The sequence below is a fragment of the Pogonomyrmex barbatus genome, unplaced genomic scaffold, assembly GCF_055798465.1.
Source record: "Pogonomyrmex barbatus isolate J1 unplaced genomic scaffold, ASM5579846v1 scaffold18, whole genome shotgun sequence".
Taxonomy (NCBI): domain Eukaryota; kingdom Metazoa; phylum Arthropoda; class Insecta; order Hymenoptera; family Formicidae; genus Pogonomyrmex; species Pogonomyrmex barbatus.
The window spans coordinates 2,405,513-2,423,203 of NW_028297114.1; the positions used below are offsets into that span (position 1 = coordinate 2,405,513).

Here is a 17,691-nt window from a genome sequence, read left to right on the forward strand (position 1 = left end):
GATAACGTTATGGAATGATAAACTAAATTAATAACTAGTATCGCCCGGCGGTAGTATCGCATCAATCAATTTGCCGAGTGACTCCGTGACGTCCCACCTGTCGCCGGTGCGTCGTCGTCGTCGCCTTCTTATCGTTATGCACATCGCGCCATCGGTGCAGGGGACGCGGTGAAGCGTATCCTGCAATTTCGCAGGAATGGCATCGTGAACCGTCGTCGCCGTCACTTTTGCGACGCGGTGCAATTTTCCGCGGTATTAGGTCCGTTTCGCATTTTCTGCCGCAAAATTCGCAATCCTCAAGTCGCGCGATATTTTCATCTCTGACTTCCGACTTTAAAACTGTAAAAATAGTGTCAAAATGGTGAGTCGCATATCCACACCTGTCAAGTCTCAACGATTCGATCTCAACGTTTTCCAATTGTGGTATTTTTTTTTTTTATAAATAAAGATTATCCTGTTGTAGAAAAAAATTAAATTAAATTCGCAACGAGAGTTGCATATCACTCGCCGACATTTGTTCTCCGGGGATATTTTTCGCGAGAAAGAAATTCTGTAGAACAGTGAACAGTTGTTACACTTCGACTGGTACAAGTCTAAAATTTGTTTTTGCTTGGACGGTCGAATTATATTCAAAGGACCGAGTGAAAAAGCTATGTTCCTAATGACTTTCCAGCTCTCGATACTTTGTCGAGAGAGTTTTTCACATCGCGCCTCCGATTCGCGTCATTTTTTTATAGAAAATCTACCTACGCGGTTCTAGTTTTTTCGCGGAAAATAGCAAATTCAATAAAGTAAAATCTCGATCGCTCGAAGGATCTACCCTCTCCTCCATTTCGCGGAGGACGATTCGCGAATCCGGTCGTTTCTTTTTCGCGGAGCGGCGCGGCGCGGCGCTCGGCAGCCGGTCGAACGTTTAAGCCGGCCGGTGTGCGGCGGGCGATCGTGCCGATTCCTCTCATTGGCCGAGAGAACCGGCGGGTACTGCTCTTGCCCGCAAGAAGACTCTTTGTTCCGTTTTTCGTCCGTCCCGACGAGCGACCGCGACGCGACGGGACGAGACGAACAGCGCGGCGGCGGCGACAGCAACGAGCGCTGCGGCGCGAATTTGCACGGCAAGTCGTGCAGTCGTAGGTCTTTCGGTCGTCGCGCCGGGTGCGAATTATCACGGACTCGCCTTCGAATCCGATCGCCCGATGCCTCTGCGTGCCTTCGTGCGTGCGTGCATCCGTGCGTGCGTGCGTGCGTGCGTGCGTGCGTGCGTGCGTGCGTGCGTGCGTGCGTGCGTGCGTGCGTGCGTGCGTGCGTGCGTGCGTGCGTGCGTGCGTGCGTGCGTGCGTGCGTGCGTGCGTGCGTGCGTGCGTGCGTGCGTGCGTGCGTGCGTGCGTGCGTGCGTGCGTGCGTGCGTGCGTGCGTGCGTGCGTGCGTGCGTGCGTGCGTGCGTGCGTGCGTGCGTGCGTGCGTGCGTGCGTGCGTGCGTGCGTGCATGCGTGCCGGTTGCAACTCTACTCGCTGTTGCGTCGCGCGCAGCGAAGGATCCCGCGCTTAGAGTCCGCGTTTAGAGCTAAGACACAAGACCAATCGCTATCTCGATTGCTACATCGAGCGATTTATCGCCGTCGGATTTCGTCCTTTGGAGCAGGAGCGAATACCGTCCTACGTTCCGGCAGTGTAAACTCGAAACGGTCCTCCTTTCTTCCGTCGCAAAACGGGAGGCTAGCGGCTACAATTAACAGTCGACGTTGGGCCGAAGGTATAACATTGATAAGATCGACTATTAGGCAGGTACGTTTAGCGCAAAAAGTCGCCTTATTCTTCTTTCGTGATAAAACTGGTTCAAAGCGAGTTGGAGCGCGACGGGAAATTGAACGAAGAGTGTCGAAATTACCGTCTTACATTCGTATCTTGTTCTTAATTTACGATTGCAAGAACGCGGTTGGAAATTTTAGGCAAAGATATAAACCCATTCATCTTATCTCTTTTGCTAATAAGATATTTCAGATATAAAGTTTTCTTCAACTTTTTACATTTATAATATTTTACATATATTTCTTGAAAATGTGCATTAAATTACTGCTCATCCTGTGATCTTGACATTGGATAAAACTTAACCGAAGGCGAATGCTTATTCCGTACGAAAAATGATCGCCAGAAAATAAAAAAATGAATCACTTTTGTCAAACTGAATAAAAATAATGCCTGAGGTTAAATAGACAAGTTACAGATATGATGTATACAATTAATTCTTACGAGAAAAGAATTAGGAGTTTTAAGGATCGAAAGAAGATTTGCTCATAGGGATTTAATAAGAAAACTGTAAGAAATCGTTTGATTTCTTATTGTTTTCCGATTGTTTCTTATCAGCTTAACGGGTAATCGGAGATAAAGTGAAGGGATTCCATTGATAATGCCCAAGAAATCTTTGTTGCGTGAACGATCGCAGGGAGTGCAGGTGAGGGCAGCGAAATCCGTTTCCGATCGCGCCACCCGGTATACGCGAGACGGTTCTATTCTCCCGCGGATCTCGACTTCCCGCGACGACCTTCAGAGCGCCGCATCGCGAAGTCGCTGAGGAACGTGCGTTCGGCATATGCGGCTTTTACTTCGCCTCGCCTCGCCTCGCGCCTTCACCTTCGCCGCCGCCGATCTCGGAAAAATCGGGCCCAGACTTCGTCCGGGCGAAGGAGGCGGTCGTCGAGCGACTCTCGATAGACGCGAAGGGGAGTGCCCAGACTGACCTTGACCTTGAGTGTTCTCGCTATTGTGGCTCCTCTCGTCGCGAGACAGATCTCTCTCGGCCGAGGTCTTCGCCTCCGCGGACGCCTCGACCCCGACGACAGAAGAAAACCTCCCCTCGCTAATTACGCGTGGCGAATTTGCGCGGGCTTCCTGCTCGATCGGCTCGATCGGCTCGAAATTTGAGGCTCGTCGAAATCTCGCGAGTACTAACTATTTTTCCTCTCTCGTTACTCCGCCAGTCCGCCACGAGAGGACTTCGTTCGTTGTCAATCGATTAATTATATCCTTCCTCCTCTACCGATGTAATTACTTCCCGTAATTAAACCCTTCCGAATACGTTCCGAACGTCCGCGCTTCGTGCGCAACGCGCGGTGCGTGCGCGATGCATCTAAAGTTTCTCTCATGGTGTTTCCTCAACTTTCCACGCCGTTGCCAGGTGCACGCTTACACGCTCATCCTCCAGATGCACATGCACGTGCCGACAATTTCATACTTTTTTCGAAATGTTCGAATTTATACGTACAAACATCGCTGCGATATAACTGCAAAATTTGTGTTGTATGGAGAAAGTGATCACTCTTTTTCCATATAAATCCAATATATCTCTACCTATGTCTTTCTCTTTTCTTTTCTCTCATGTGGATAAGAGGAAAATGGAATGGAACGCGTATCTTTCGCGCATCTTTCGCGTGTTCGTCGCGAGTTCGTCTCGCGGGACGAAAATCATATCCTCTACACTTCAGCGTTCGTTGTCTTCGCTCCGCGGCGAGGCGCGCTCGAAAAAGTCGTCCGTATCGAAAAGGAAATCGGCTCGGGACCGGCCAAGGGAATAGAACCCCTCGCAATCCGCTGCTAGACGGATCGCACAACGTACGTTCGCCTCGTCTCGCCTCGCCTCCTCGTCTTGCCGCTCCGCGCCTCGCCTCGCCTCGCCTCGCCTCGCCTCGCGCGCGGACACCGCTTCGGTCAAGGTCGCAGTCTGCGCGCTTAACGTTCTTTTTGCACGTTCTCTTTCCCCGCCTGTACCCGGTGTCCCGAGTGGAACCGATCGGCGTCGCGTCGGTCCCCGCGAGAACCCGCCGTCGTCGCGCCACGCCGATTTTCAGCGCGTGCGCACGCACGCCACACGACACGAGATCGCGAATTACGTTACGCTTACGTTTCATTTGCATGATCTGCGGCCATGGTCGTGCGAAAATGTCGGTTCTTCCTGCTCGCGTTAATTTCGAGGAATTCCGGTATTTCCATTGCCTCATACGATTTCTTTCTTTTCTTTCTTTTTTTTCGTTTTTCTCCTCGACGAAAGCCTTTCCACACTGGGAAATGGCATCCACGATTATGGTTCTCCGTAACTTTAATTATCTCGGCGGAATTACGTTTCTTCGTAGCAATACGCTTGCGATTTCAAGAAACGATATCCGCACGTGAGAGATTGTTAGACTCTGTAAATATCGATTAATTATTTATACACGGAGAGAAACAATTTTGCTGGTAAATCTGAAAATTTCATCAGATACAGATCTGAAAATAATTACTTTATTGGACCATCAAAATTATTATTCAGAATGTTTAAACATGATAATAATACTGCAAAAATTTTTTATCTTCTGACAACCAAGTCGAACGTACGTACGTAATAATTTTGAAGACAAAATTATTTTCAGATCTGTGTCCGGTCAAATTTTCAGATCTCCCAGCGAGAAAGTTGTCCTTTCCGTATCGAAATATAATTCTCGAGACTCCATCGAGGATTATCGCGATCGTTTGACACAAAGAATATACGCGACTTACGACTTCCGATGCGCCAAGGCGTAACGTCCGATTGTACCGCGGCGGCGATATGAAAATTTTTTCACAGGTACAATGAATTTTAATACGCGCGTCTCAAGGCCTGCGCCGACGAAGGTATTTTGTATATATAAAGCGGAATTGTATACGAGACTTACGCGGGATAATGTGCCGAGGCTTGGTAACTCCACCACCGTTGGCGGCATTCGACGGCCAATGGGGTACGAGTTTCCTTCTCTCGGCGCGAAAGGCGACTCATATTACATATTTACAATGCGCGCCAACGTTAAAAATCCCTCAAGAGCGCCGGTATCGGTGGCCGAGAGTTTGCGGAGGACGTAAGTAAGTATCGCCATTGGGTGAGTATAATCCTTGAGTATGCGACGCAATTTTTCGATTTTTCGGTTCGCATACCCTGATCGTCGTCGTTGAGCCTCGGTTAAGATGAAAATATCGACGACGACGGGGTCGCTGGTTAATGCAGAAGTAACGTTCGCGTCGGCCGAAAGGTAAGTCGTGTAACGATTAATTCATCGTCCGTGAGAAGTGAGATGAATGATGCAAATTGAGAAGCGCGAGTATTATAAGTTGACTTAACAAAGTTGTTATGTGCTAACATAAATTTCGATCCTTTAACCTGAAGATTCTACGATTTTATAATGTTAAACTCCCTTCATAAATCTACTTTTTATTTTTAAATTATCATATTATCTTCCTCTCTCTGTCTCTCTCTTTCTCTCTCTCTCTCTCTCTCTCTCTCTCTCTCTTTCTCTCCTTTTTTTACTTGTAAATATAGTTATAATTATGTTCATACTTTAAGGAATAACTTTATAGCAATGGATTCTCGACCAACTTGTGTATATAACATAAATAAGTATACACTTTTCTGGTCATCGACGGAATCTTATGATTATACTGATGATTATTATGATTATATGATGAATTATACTTTCATAAATATACATATTCTGTTTCTTTATTGCACGATTAGTATTCGGCCTAAAAATGCAATATTTTAAATATATTAATCAAGCTGAACCTCACACATTATGTTATTAATTTTATATTTCTGATGCTAATGGACATCTTATATAAGATATTTATTGCGAAAAATTGCGAAAATTATAGCAATTATCTTGTATATTTTAAATTTTATAATGTCAAAGTTCATAAATAAATTTACTTTCGATTTCAAAAAAGGATCATTATCATGTTAATGCCCCATCTATTGCTGTTCCTTTTGCTATTTCTACGATATATCCATAATTCATAACTTAAAGCAGTTTCCTTTTATTTTAATGTCAGATCTCATAAGTTCATTCTTCATTTCAAAAATTGTATTGTATTGAATTGAATTACAATTTTATTGTATTCTACTTCTTTGCATTTTTTTATCATTTGCTCATAAGGCGTAGCAAATTTCTCATCAAGAGAAATTCATTTAATTTGCGACATTAAAGATGAAGTTGTACCTTATAATTAGCACCAATTAAATACTTTCTAACTTTCAATATTAAATACAAAAGGGATATCATTTTTCAAATTGAACATCCGCAATTTTTTCTCAAACGCGAAAAAAAGCATCATATACGTCTAAAATTGAGACGGACTTCGATCTCTATATCGAATTCATCTTACCGATCGAGTGAGAAACAATTTACCGCTCGCGTTCGATTCCCGTCTGATTGCTCTCGTTCCCACGAGGGGCGCTGGTCTCCCGCTCGCTCCCCATAGAACCGCATGTTCCCACGCGATCGCGTTGGTGTTGATGTCAGTTCGCGCAGCGAACAGCGTCAGCGTGAGTCGTAAGCGTTGTTTTCTGCTGAATCGCCGTTGTCGGACGCGACTGGCAGGCATGGCGACCAGCGCCTCGACATTCTGTCTGCTGCTCGTCGTCGCACTAGTGGATTCGGCTTTTTCCACGCAGCGCATAGTGAGTGTATATATATATATATATATATACTAGGCAGTGCATCTAGTAGGCATTGTCAGCAGTCACTCCTTCGTCGGAAGTCCCCGTCCTCGGAGATTGATTTGGGCGCGATCGCGTCGCCGGGAACACAGATCGCGTGCGCGTGATTCATCCCGCGACTTTGAACCTCCGGACGCGGGTGTTCACGCGGACAAAGGATCGCCGACCGAGACGAGATTCGGGGGGGGCGTGTTGCGTTCGCCACGAGGACCCCTCCCTCCTCACCTCTCTCTCTCTCTCCCCCCCCCCGTCGTTTCTCCTCCAGCGCGAGGCTCCGAGCGCGCTCGCGGAAATTTCTCGGGAGACACACACAGCGCGATTTCTTTCATTTGTCAAACAGGTGGATTATTGATAAATTGGTTACACACGTTCGCGTGTTAATGGCTGATCGGATAAGTGCACCTCGACGCGACGTGACGTGAGATTGCTCGAGATCGAAGGGCACGGTCGATTGTGCCGAGCGCGCGATCGGCGCATCGAATGTGCGAGTGCTTTAATATGATTAATTGCGCATGCACACGTGAATCACCGTGAGATTTTTTTCATGTTGAGTCTTAAGTCCCCTTGGTTCGAACGCCGCGCGCAAATAACGCGGTACCTCGACGCGACATTAAATTCGGTTTCGAGCTCCGACGGTTTGATAATAAAATTAATAACTAAGTAATTGAAAAGTGTAACAATCGATGTAACTCAAAAGTTGATATGATATCGAATTAATAAGTAATAGTAATACTTGTTATGTTATGTTATACATTTTCACTTTTATCTTTCCTTATTTTATCTCTTTGTATCGGAAGGCTTTATACGCGTGATTATCTTATCGATATATACGTGACATTAAGAGAGCGAATGTGATAATTATAAACAAATAATCTGACATAAAATGCCGTTAATGTTTCCAGAAAGATTCAGAAAAATGTTCGATATGATTATACTCTGCGTTATAAGCCGAGTGTCTTAAATTTATTATAAACTTGACTATCGATCCTAGGCGTGAATTAGTAAATAAGCATAGAAGCTAAGCGAATCTAGGTGTAATGTGTTTAAACTCGCTTGAAAGTAGAACGAAGAAATATCTGACATAGAAAGATTTCCATGTGTGTTAGACTGACAGTTTCGTATGACAAATGTTTCGAACATATTGATTGGCTGTAGAATAGTGAAGTTTTCAGAATTGACTAAGACAGAATTGACTTTGTAACCGATAAAACATGTTTAAAATTTTTATCATACAACAAATGAGCAAGATATTTAATGAGCCATGAAATTTTTAGGAAATTTTTTTCTCTTCGAAAATCAGAGAGTATGGAAATTTACTCCCAAGTGATCCAAGGAATTTTTTGAAATTTTATCTCTAATGGCAGAAGAGAGAAGGCAACTTTTTTGGAGAACTTGATCTCAGGAGTCTAATAATTTTATAAGTAATTTTGTAAAATTATAGCAAAATTTAACTCCGAATTTATATATATATATGTAAATTCAATTCAAAGAAAAATTCAAAAAAGAAAAATTATTAGACTCCTAAGATCAAATTTGCCGAATTGTTATTTTCTCTGTTTTGTTATTTAAAACTTATCTTATAAACTATGTATTGCTTGTATTGCTTTATCTCTAAATTTAAATTTTGCCCTTTTTCAAAATAAATTTTTGATAATTTTGTTTTATAATATAAGTTATTAGTAATGTACTAATCATCCAAGTTATTAGTACATCCGTATGTATTTTACGTAGATTGACATGTAACTTGTGAGTTTATAAAGGAAATACAATGTTTCTTTAAAATAATTAAGCCAAGATTAAAGTATAAATATTAAGTAGATTTCTTTCGCGATTAGGAAACATTAAAAAACATACATATTAAAATTGATTTCAAAGTTGCATTTAAGAATTCTTTAAATAGATAGTTGCATTTAATAATTCTTTAAATTCTTTTGCCTGAAATTTTAAACAAAAATATCTGAAAAATCCAGAAATTCTCAGAGAACTTTTTTATAACATCTGAATAAACACCTTGATGAGATATTAACCTCAAGGGTGTCATGCGTGAATTTTAAAAGAAAGTGAGATTTTCACACGTTGATAGTGACAGTCCTTCTAGCGTGAAATAGAATTTTCGATCTTTCTTTCAATGAAATCGCGGGGAAAGTATTACGACAGAGTAAGTCGAGAGTATCCCGCACGTGCTCTCTCTCTCTCTCTCTCTCTCTCTCTCTCTCTTAAGAAAGAGAAGAAAGATGAAAGGAAACGTAACTTTCGTTACTTCACGGTTCGTAGATACGAGTCTGCGCGTCGCGTAACGGTGCGACCGCTGTTTTGTGCAATAATAATCGGAGAAGGAGAAGAAGGGGGGGAGGAAGACAGGAGGGAGGGGCAGGGGATGCTCGTAGGAACGGCAAGGCCACACAATCCGGCGCTGATCTAGGCCATCCGTCCGTTAATACGATGTCGTTTAATCTCCGCAACGCTCGCCTAAAACGCCCACTTTATCCTGCCTTAGTTGCGTTCGTTCCTGAACCCGGACTGCGAGGAGTCGTGCCGCGAGCGAAACGTGACGACGCTCTACCTGAGAGCCGATGGCCCGAACGACACGTTGCATTATTTGTGGGATTTCACCGGCACCCCGTCCATACTGTTGGCGCTCACGCCGCCGTCCGTCTGGCTCAATATCAGCTGGGACGACTATCTCGCGAGGAAGCCGAACTCGCTCCACTTCACGGAGAAGCCCACCTATTCCTTCGGGCTGATAATAAACAAGGTAATTTTGGACCAGAGAATAGACTCGACGGCTGATCAACCATGGCTTCGTTCATTCAACGCGTGATCGATCGCGTTTTGTCTTCCGATCTTGTATCGAGAAGGCGAGACATCAAAATGATTATTATTACTTTGCAAAACCACTTGTCCTCATTAAAATAATACATATTTTTAATAACATATTTTTAATAATATATTTTTAATAACATATTTTTACGCTAATTTTTTTATATACACAGAAAAAAAGTTAATCAAGACTTTATTACCTTCATAGAAAATTTTTAGTCTTGAGTCGAGTAAAAGTAATATTTGTATCAATACAAATTCAATCGAGACTAAAATTTTTATAAAGATTATAATATTCTTATATAAGAGAATATCTATATTTGTATCAATATGAATTTAATCAAATCAAGACTGAAATTTTTCTAAAAAAGTTATAATATAGTTTTGATTAATGATTTTTCTGTGTATCCTTGGCACCTTTCTTTTTAGATAAATAGATAATTTTTTATAATTATTGTTAATTACGTTTTATCCTACCAGACTGTTAAACGAATTATGCCGAACAGCCGAGTGGCGAGATATAGAAACAAACAGTTCGATTTTAATATGCTGGTAAAATTTTGCTGAGTAATGTAAAAAAAAATACGACAAGTATAAATACTCAGTGTAAGCACACGGGAATATAAGAATAGTACGTTGAAGGTACTTGTTACTTTGATTTACTTCCACCAGACGTGGAGGTAAATCCGAGTGAGTGACATAAATCCACTCGTCATATTCTCATGTCGAGTGCGGAGGATTCATCTGCGTGCTCGCGCGGTTTCTTAATTAAACCTTCGGCACTCCACAATGTCTCCACTTCGTAGAGGCCAAGTGTCTTCTCCCCGAGATACGCGTGTACATCTCCCTTCACAAACGCGTATCTTTGCGCAAAACAGAACAATTGGAATATTTCACGTAAATTTCTGGTAATTTATAATTACGTCGCATTATCGAAATAATCTCAATTTCCCATTTAATGTACTCTATGTATATATCGAATGCGCGGAGTTAATCCTTTGTAAAGCGCGTAATTGATGATTGACGGTTAGTTCACCTTATTCAGCTGACGGAATTAATGGTCGCGCACAAAGCGGGATTGTCCACAGCAATGAACAAACAGATTTCTACGCCACACATCGATCGGCTGCATCTGGCAGGAATTTCGGGTACACGACACGGCACGGGTTCGGATACGGGGACGAGATTGCGATTTGATTTGATTAATTTTATTGTGCGCTAATGCTCCATTACGCGTGAGAAATGGCGATTGTATTTATTTCGGTTCGAATGAGCGTAGCCTCGTCATCGTGACCCGATTTCGTCATCTGTTATGACTTCTAAACGACAGCGTTCGCGCATATATCGGACTGCTGAATAACATCAAGTTACATTACGGTGTTACAGATTATCGAATTCAACGACGTAAATGACACGGCACTGATTGACACTGCCGACGTCACTAATACGAACGTTTTGCGTCCCGAGTATTTCAACTGGCGGCGCGTGTCCCTATCGCAAAAGAGCGAATTCGTCTATCTGGATATGGAGGGTAACTCTTATCACGATACAGCTAAGAATATCAGCCGATACGGGAGTATAAAGCTTTCGGTAAAGTATTTTGCAGCATTGGAGAGAAAGTATCGGTAGTACGTAGCGACGCATGTGAAAATAATCTCAATGGCTCGGTTAAGCGGGAATCAGCTTCATCTTGAGCCTTGAACGTACATATATCCGGCTTCTTTAGTCCCATGTTTGTAATACGAGACCCTTGTGTAAAGTATCTCTCGTTTCGCTCGCCAGCTCCGAGGATTCTGCACCCTCGACCACTCGGCTATGGTGCCGCATATGTTGCACACAGAGAATTCTACGCTGGTGGATATCATTCTCGACCACCTCCAGACCAACGAAACCTTTTCCAATAGCAGATTCGCCATCGAATTGCTCGCGGTTGGCGGTGGTGATCCCGAGGTACCGATGTTCGTTGATCCGAAAAAAAGTCTGGATGACGAGCACACGCCGGGTATATTCGAGGTAATAATAGCGAACACCTATTGTCTTCGACGAGCTCATTACACTTGTACTTTAATTGAAAATATTATTTTAACTTTCCGTGATTTCAGGTTGTCGAAGTTAGAACGCCACCCTACAGAGATCTGAATAATGGGCTAGACGCCGGATCATATTTACAATGGCGGCCGGTGTCATATAACAGCGCATCGCGCGATGTAACCAGTTCCACGGAAACAGTACAATATCCACCGAAAAAAGTGTTCAATCATACGAGCGTTATTAAAAATTCGATGCTCTATTGTTATTACGGCGAAACTGCGGATGATCTCTTGCTGCAGAGATTGACGGTTTCCTTGGGCATGAAAGGAGATGGTTTTTATAAGAAGACAAATTATCTAACGTGGTAAGTCGTCGTTAAAACTGTTATTCATTCTCATATTTTTTTCATATTTTAGAAATTCTATAACGCGTTAGAAATGTATATTTCCTGCAATCTCTTTGATCGACAAAACATTATTATGTTTTATATTTTATGTTACAGGACCTTTACGATCGGATATGGAACACCACCCGAGGAGAGATTCTCTTCTCTAGTCATTATGATTATCTCAATTGGCCTCGGCCTTCCTTTGCTCATTATGGTCATCACTGGCCTATATCTCTGTATTCGTAGAATGCCGAAACGACGTGGCAACGCTTATTTGAACCGATGAACTCGCCGTTCATGTGCCATGTGGTTTCTTTATATGTCGCGTGTACGTTAGGTGCATTGCTACACACAAACTATTGTTCTTCACAAAGAGATATTCCTATATACATACATATATATTTATATGACACATATTATATATATTTTTACACGAACTATTAGATCTGAAATCAGTGTGATAAGCGTGAATGATAAATGGTTTCTCATAACGTATTTAACATTTAGCAAGCGTTAGTGTAGTCTAGTTCTCTATTTTAATATTTTACGATAGTACGTTGTCTGTTGATACTTGATGAAAAAAAAAAAATGTTAAAGCAATCACATTTGTTTCTAAATACGCTATGAGAAAATGGCGTGTTAATTTGTGCAACGAATGATTGAACTTTTCTAAGCAATTTGTAATTAAACGTCGATTGTATGCACGATTTACGAAATATATCCTACAATAAGTTGTATGACATTCCGTATAATTTTCATTACGATATTCATTCCCTATCTCTAATATTAAAGTAAAATATGTTTCATTATGTATTCATGTGTTCTTGTATTTTTACAAATATATGAAGATTATTTTTTTTTTAATCACATCTTAATTTATCAACTTTACGTCCCACCTTATTTATATAAAACCTTATTCTTACACGTGCCGATGCTCCATATTTAGCGATATGTTAAGCGTACACTTTTACGTTTACACTTTATTCGCAGAACTAAAAAAAAATTTTTGAGTAAAAAGTATGCTTCATTTCGAATTCTTAGAGAAATTAAACATGTACGAATGACAATTTTGAAGTGCCGGGCCGACGAAGACGTTTCATGACACGAGGCGTCCGCGGCGTGGTGGTGAGCTTTGCGGACGAGCTTCAAGCTCGCGGGTATGATCGTAGAGGGTGCGGATGAATGTTTTCAGACAGAGTTAAGTAAGAGTGGCGCGGTATGGTACCGAGTTTCTATCGCAAAGCGGCAAGGGGCGGCGCGAGGCTACGTCCACGACATCGAGATGGAGGGGTACGTTTTCATTGATCCACCCTGTGCTATGGAAGCGCACCACGCAAGCACTTACGAGCCCTGAACGGAGCATTGATCTCGCCCCGTACCGTCTCGGTACCGTCGTTTCGCCACGGGAAGGCTCGTGTTCTCGAGAGAAAATGAAAAAAGAAGGAAAAGGGAAAGAATTACGCTTCGCACCGCCGTGACAATTCCGTCCCGCAACGGTGGTGACTGGTGGTCACGACGTCGCCTCGATCCCGCCAGCAAGTCCGAATTATCCTCAGGGGATCGTCGCGCCGCCGGTCTCGGCGCGGACTCGCGACGCGGCTTTACAGGGCGCAGGATAGTCGTCAGAGTGGCGGGGGGTTGATTCGCGGATCGCGAATGAGGTACAGCGGGCGTGGAGCGGGGTGCCCCGTGACTAGTTTCCACAGAGTTCGCTGCGCGAAAGACTGGCGCGTGGCGATGCAGTAACGGTTCGCGTCGGCTCGACTGATCGCGACAGTCGGCACCGAGGAGGAGATCGCTTTCGCGACACGAAGTACGTACAGCGTAGAGTTCGGGTATACGATAGTACGCGCGAGAGTTCGGGATTGGACTCGTCGAGTGCCGACGTGAGGAACTCGCGGAGGTCTCGAACGTGGCAGCGTTGGTAGCGAGCGACCCTTCGTGCCGGCCGTGTTGCTCCGAGGGTGAGACGTCGAACGTCGGGCACGTCGAGGGGGTGCAGGGACTAGCGGCGCGAGCGAGAGAGCAAAGGAGGGTCGAAAGAGAGAGACGGAGAAAAATAGAACGAGAGGAAAGAGTGGGCGAGAGAGAGCAGTAGTGGGTGGTGGTGGTAGTGGTGGTGGTGGAGGTGGCGAAGGAGGACATAGCTTCGAGAGAGAAGGAACGCGGCCGCTGAGAGAGGGTTAAAGCGAGAGGGATAAAGAAAACGATCGTTCGTTCGTTCGTTCGTTCGTGCGCGCGCGCGTGCGTTCGGCCGCGTCCGACTTCGCGTGTGTTAGCGCGTGTCCGTGCCTGTGCGCCGTGTGTCCGTGAGTGTATGCACGCGCGCGCACGCGTGTAGTGGTGTGTGTGTGTGTGTGTGCGCGCGCGCGCGCCTGTGTGCGTGCGCGCGTGTGTGTCATCGTAAACATGTGTGTTCTGTGTGTGTGTGCACCGAGCGTGCGGCGGTGAGAGAGTCGACGAAAGAACAAAGGTAGAGTGGAAAAGAAAGACCCGCCGCGCGGTCCTACGGCATAGATTGGCTGAGGACGGCGGCAGCGCGAGAGAACGGCGTTGTGAGAGAGAAGTGGTGTAGTGGGTACGCGTGAACGGACCCCCGGTGCGTTAAGGAGAGTAGCCCCGCGTCAACACGGGCGACGCGGCGGCCGGACACGGACGCGTCGACGGGCCTGTCCCCCGAGGAAGGGACCGTCGCGCGCAACGCGATCAATTTTCGTTGCGGCGCGCGGGCGGCTCAGACCATAGGACGGACGCGAGACGAAATGACGAGGCAACGGAGATACCGATAACCGGCTGGATAATGTTGTCACAGAGCAAGTTTTACGCTCTCTTCATCCACTACACGTTCGTGTAGCGCGACACGGGGCGGGTCCTTGCCGCTGCGGTGAAGAATAGAGAAGGAGGAGAAGGAGAAGGAGAAGGAGAAGGAATAAGAGAGGAAGAAGAAGGAAGAGATAGAAGAGGAGAAAGAAGAACAAGAAAAGGAATAAAAAGTGCTAATAGTGAGGAAGAATAGAAACGAAGTTGTAGAAAAAAAAAAAAGTGAACGAGGGAAAATCGAAACGGAAGAGCGCCTCTCTCTCGTACAACCGTGGTCGCCATCGTCGCCCGAGAGCCGAGGGGAAAGAAAAAGAAGAAAGGAGCGGAAGAAAACCGAATTCGTGGCGTAACGAAAGGAACGAAGAGGGGCCGTACACGCGTGTACACACGGCGGCCACACACGCGTATATGCAGGTGGACATCGCGCGAGGCGGTATATCCCGAGTAAACGTCACACGTCTCGTCGGTCGTTCTTCTTCTATCTCGTCGTCAGTGTGAAAGTGTTATACTTAGTGTGTCGTCTCACGGTGCTCGGTTGTGCTACCCTTACATCTCGAGCAAGGCCCGCGGAGGTATTCCAGAACCCGCCCCCGCCCCCGCGCCCTCCCTCTTTCCGCTCGACGTCGCAGTGCCTCTCTTCTCTCCATATCGCTACGTCGCGCTTCTCTTTTACGTTCGCAGCGGTGACTATCTACGCTGGAGAGTGTTCAACCTCCTCAACCGTAAGTGTCCTCAAATCGACCTATACGTCATGTATGCTTCCAATCAGGAGTGTCCGAAAGTCCGTTTCTTCTTAGATGTCTCTCGGACATCTCTCTCGTTCTCGGAGCTCCGTAGGGATTTCGGACGGTTCGTTTTCGCCTAACTCCACGGATCGTCAAAGTGGCTCGTGCAACCCTTGCCATCTCGTTCCGTTAGTCAACGCTACGCTCCAAGTGTCGAGTATAATTGTGGCAATACCGCATTTGTCTAGTCAGTCACGAAAGAATATTGCGGTATAAAGGAGGTCTGACCTATTAATCTGTTTTCCACGTGAATATTTTATCCTTTAGAAACTCGATGCGCGAGTTGTTCGTTTTCAGAGGAGCGAAGAAACCTACGATGTCGAGTTACATTGGTAAAATATATAGTTTTGTGCAAATTATGACGGACTTGCGAAATTCGATGGAGAACGTGCATTTTTTTTTTTTGTAAAAAAATCTAATTCGGTCTCCGTTTTGTTCGGTTTCGTTTTGCTGTGACTCACAACAAAATTTGTCATTTGATACGAATCCCGATAATCCGCAAAATCTAAGACAATGTGTGTCAAATATCCAGTATCGGCCGCGATGTTACACATGATAGACTGTTTGACATTCCATAGAACCACGGGTGTAGCTGCCGTAAATATAGCACAAATAAGCAAGCTGTAGAGGCATACGGGGGCGTACATTATAATGATACATATTAATAAGATAATGGCTGGCCCATAACGTGAGAGTAATGATACATCCATAATACTATGACTGGTACATTTAAAGTAGTCCAAAGCCACGAATTTGGCATTCGATGCGTCAATAAGAATTTAATGGGAGGAATCTATTAATCTCTGGCTATAAAAATTATCTAGTATAAAGTTCTGGATATTAAATCCGTGTTGTCCTGACATTTTGGATTAAATAATCAGGATTATCCTTCAACTTTAGCATTACATTACATTACATTAGTGACTCAAATATTTGGCTTCGGTTTTTGAACTTCTTCCGACGATATGAAGTTGGAAAGTAGTAGATTTATATCCCGAGCGAAAGTTATTTTTAAAAAAAAAATATGACACTTGCACTTTTTATTCCTTTCCCGACTGAAAGACGCTTCAACTTTCAACGCGGTGGTAAAAATATATTAGATATCAGCGTTATATAACGTAGTCGTAGTGTAGGAAAAGTTTTCCCTCGGTGGAAGGGCCCGACTATAAGAGAGTTGCCATATGATGATCGAAGTGAAGCGTGTCAGCCGTGGGTAGACGCTATGTCTGACCAGTCGTTGATTCGACCACTTCTACTGGCGCGTGCGGCGCGGCGCGGCGCGGCGCTCGCGACGCTCCGTACAGCTCGACGGCCTGCGACGGCTGCGTCGACCCGCGGTCGTCGTTTATACATCGGCAGTAACGAGGTCTCGATTACGAGGCGCGATAGGACTGGCAATCGAATCGCCAAGGTGTGTGCCACACAGCTCTCTCGCGTATTTCGCTATGCATACATGTAGACGTGACGCGCGGCCCCGCCGCGCGCGGCTGCCATTCCCGATATATCGATCGACGCTGCCGCGGTCAGAACTCGCGGATGACGATGATCGGCACGAGAATCCTGTCCGACTGTTTGGATTTGCGAGACGGAGATATTCCGAGCCTGTGCCGTCGCTCTCGAAATGCCTGTCGTCGAGACGACCGATAATATGCGCCTAAAGCCCGCGGAAAAACGTCTGATTGAAAATGGACCAATCAAAGGGTTCTGATTATATCAATCAAAATTCTGGTTACCTCAACTGAAATTTTAGTAGATTTAAGCAGAAATTTCTGTTTTATTCATTTTCTATCAGAATTTCAATTAATTCAATCAAACTTTTTTTTCCGACGTGCACCGACGTTACTTTGGCTTTAAGCGAGACTTAAACACGTATCTGTCTTTATCTTTCTTTTTAAATAAATAAAGACGGACTCCGTATTTAGTCCCGTTTAAAGCCAGAATAGCATTGGTACAAGCGGGGTTAGGTCTTCTTTTCATCCTCTTTCTTGCCTCTAATTCGTTCGTAATAAATATTACAAATATAAATTGGATTTATAGATATATACCTTTTTATGGTACGCGTGTAAAACGAAAAATATATACTTCAGCTTTGGAGCTAAAGAGATAGAGATTGAAGAAAAAAAGAAACTGGCGCAATATAAAAAAATGCAATGAAAAAAACTCTAATAAATCATTTTTTATAGACATATACGTGATGCGTATAGTAAGCTTTTCATGAATAAAAATTTCAGAATTTCTTAAAAAAAATCTTTTAACTAAAAACTAAAAACATATTTACGAATAAATATTCAGAAAATATTGAAATATTTTCACAAAATATTTTTTTGAACAAATAAGCCGTAATCTATCTA

The 17,691-nt window shown here is 44.2% G+C and overlaps 2 protein-coding genes across 2 annotated transcripts in view; one reads left to right on the forward strand and one right to left on the reverse strand.

Moving 5' to 3' along the window:
• Positions 1-6,327, reverse strand: part of LOC105426720 (uncharacterized) — a 20,519-nt gene extending 14,192 nt beyond the window's left edge. Inside the window, exon 1 of the mRNA XM_089075083.1 lies at positions 6,186-6,327. Within this exon, the coding sequence (XP_088931209.1) occupies positions 6,186-6,266 (81 nt within the window). The 5' untranslated portion in view covers positions 6,267-6,327. The remainder of the gene's footprint in view (positions 1-6,185) is intronic.
• On the forward strand, positions 6,293-12,477 carry LOC105426719 (glycosylated lysosomal membrane protein A). Its single transcript, XM_011638085.3, has 6 exons — positions 6,293-6,457; positions 8,994-9,251; positions 10,703-10,906; positions 11,099-11,329; positions 11,419-11,711; positions 11,850-12,477. Exons 1-6 carry the CDS (start codon positions 6,293-6,295, stop codon positions 12,019-12,021), a joined length of 1,323 nt encoding a protein of 440 aa, XP_011636387.2. The 3' UTR covers positions 12,022-12,477.
• The last annotated feature ends 5,214 nt before the right edge of the window (positions 12,478-17,691 follow it).

Coding starts and splice junctions, on each gene's coding strand:
- LOC105426719 (XM_011638085.3), top strand. CDS start 6,293: ATGTCAGTTCGCGCAGCGAACAGCGTCAGCGTGAGTCGTAAGCGTTGT. Junction 11,330..11,418: donor ACACGCCGGGTATATTCGAG/GTAATAATAGCG, acceptor CCGTGATTTCAG/GTTGTCGAAGTTAGAACGCC. Junction 11,712..11,849: donor AAGACAAATTATCTAACGTG/GTAAGTCGTCGT, acceptor TTTATGTTACAG/GACCTTTACGATCGGATATG.